The sequence below is a fragment of the Myotis davidii genome, unplaced genomic scaffold, assembly GCF_000327345.1.
Source record: "Myotis davidii unplaced genomic scaffold, ASM32734v1 scaffold663, whole genome shotgun sequence".
NCBI lineage: Eukaryota > Metazoa > Chordata > Mammalia > Chiroptera > Vespertilionidae > Myotis > Myotis davidii.
This window is the reverse complement of record NW_006295816.1, coordinates 885,176-886,038: the sequence shown is the minus strand read 5'-3', so window position 1 is coordinate 886,038 and position 863 is coordinate 885,176. Positions and strand designations below refer to the sequence as shown.

The following is an 863-nucleotide window of genomic DNA, read 5'->3' as shown; positions in this document are numbered from 1 at the left end:
GGGAACCTGCGCTTCTCCCTGGGCCCCGTGCAGTACGACGGCGAGAGCCCCGCGGCTTTCCCCCTGGCGGCCCAGGTGGGCCTGGGGGTAGGCACCTCTCTCCTGGCTCTGGGGGTCAGCATCATCGTCCTCATGTACAGGTGGGTGCCGCAGGGCGTGGCTGCGTCGGGCAGGGGCGAACTAGGCCAGGGGTGGACGTGCTGCCTCTGAAGGGCCAGAGAGCGCGGGCGCTGTGGGCCAGGCGGTCTCCGTCGCAACTGCTCGACTCTGCCCTTAGAGTGCCTAGCGGCCATGAGCAGCCTGCAAAGCCATGAACAGGGCTGCGTGCCCGTAAACCTTTCCGTTTTTCTAAAATTTATTGATTGATTTTAGAGGGAGGGAGGCAGGGAGAGAGAGGCATTCACTAGTTGTTTCACTTACTGATGTATTCATTGGTTAATTCTTGTATGCGTCCTGACCGGGGATCGAACCTGCAACCTTGCTCTAACCATCGGACTATCTGGCCAGGGTCCCAGAAAATATTTATTTACGAAAACAGGTCACGGGTGTATTTGGCCTGGTTATGGTTTGCTGATCCCTGTGCTGGGCTAGACAGGGCAGAGGCGGGTACGACTTGCCTGGGATGAGACAGGCTACCTTATTCAGGGCCAGCCTTGGCTGGGCTGGGTGTGGCCGGGCTGGACGCTGGCCCGGGCAGCCTGGGCCCGGGTGGACCAGCGGGGGCTCCGGCCTCCTCCAGCCCTTCTCGTCCTCGGCACTGAGCAGGAGGAAGAGCAAGCAGGCCCTGAGGGACTACAAGAAGGTGCAGATCCAGCTGGAGAACCTGGAGAGCAGCGTACGGGACCGCTGCAAGAAGGAGTTCA

The 863-nt window shown here is 60.8% G+C and overlaps 1 protein-coding gene across 1 annotated transcript in view; it reads left to right on the top strand.

Moving 5' to 3' along the window:
* PLXNB1 (plexin B1) overlaps positions 1-863 on the top strand; it is a gene marked incomplete at its 5' end in the record, with an annotated part of 20,007 nt that overhangs the window by 9,175 nt on the left and 9,969 nt on the right. The window contains 2 exons of the mRNA XM_015568265.1: positions 2-140; positions 766-858. Of these exons, the coding sequence (XP_015423751.1) occupies positions 2-140; positions 766-858 (232 nt within the window). The remainder of the gene's footprint in view (position 1; positions 141-765; positions 859-863) is intronic.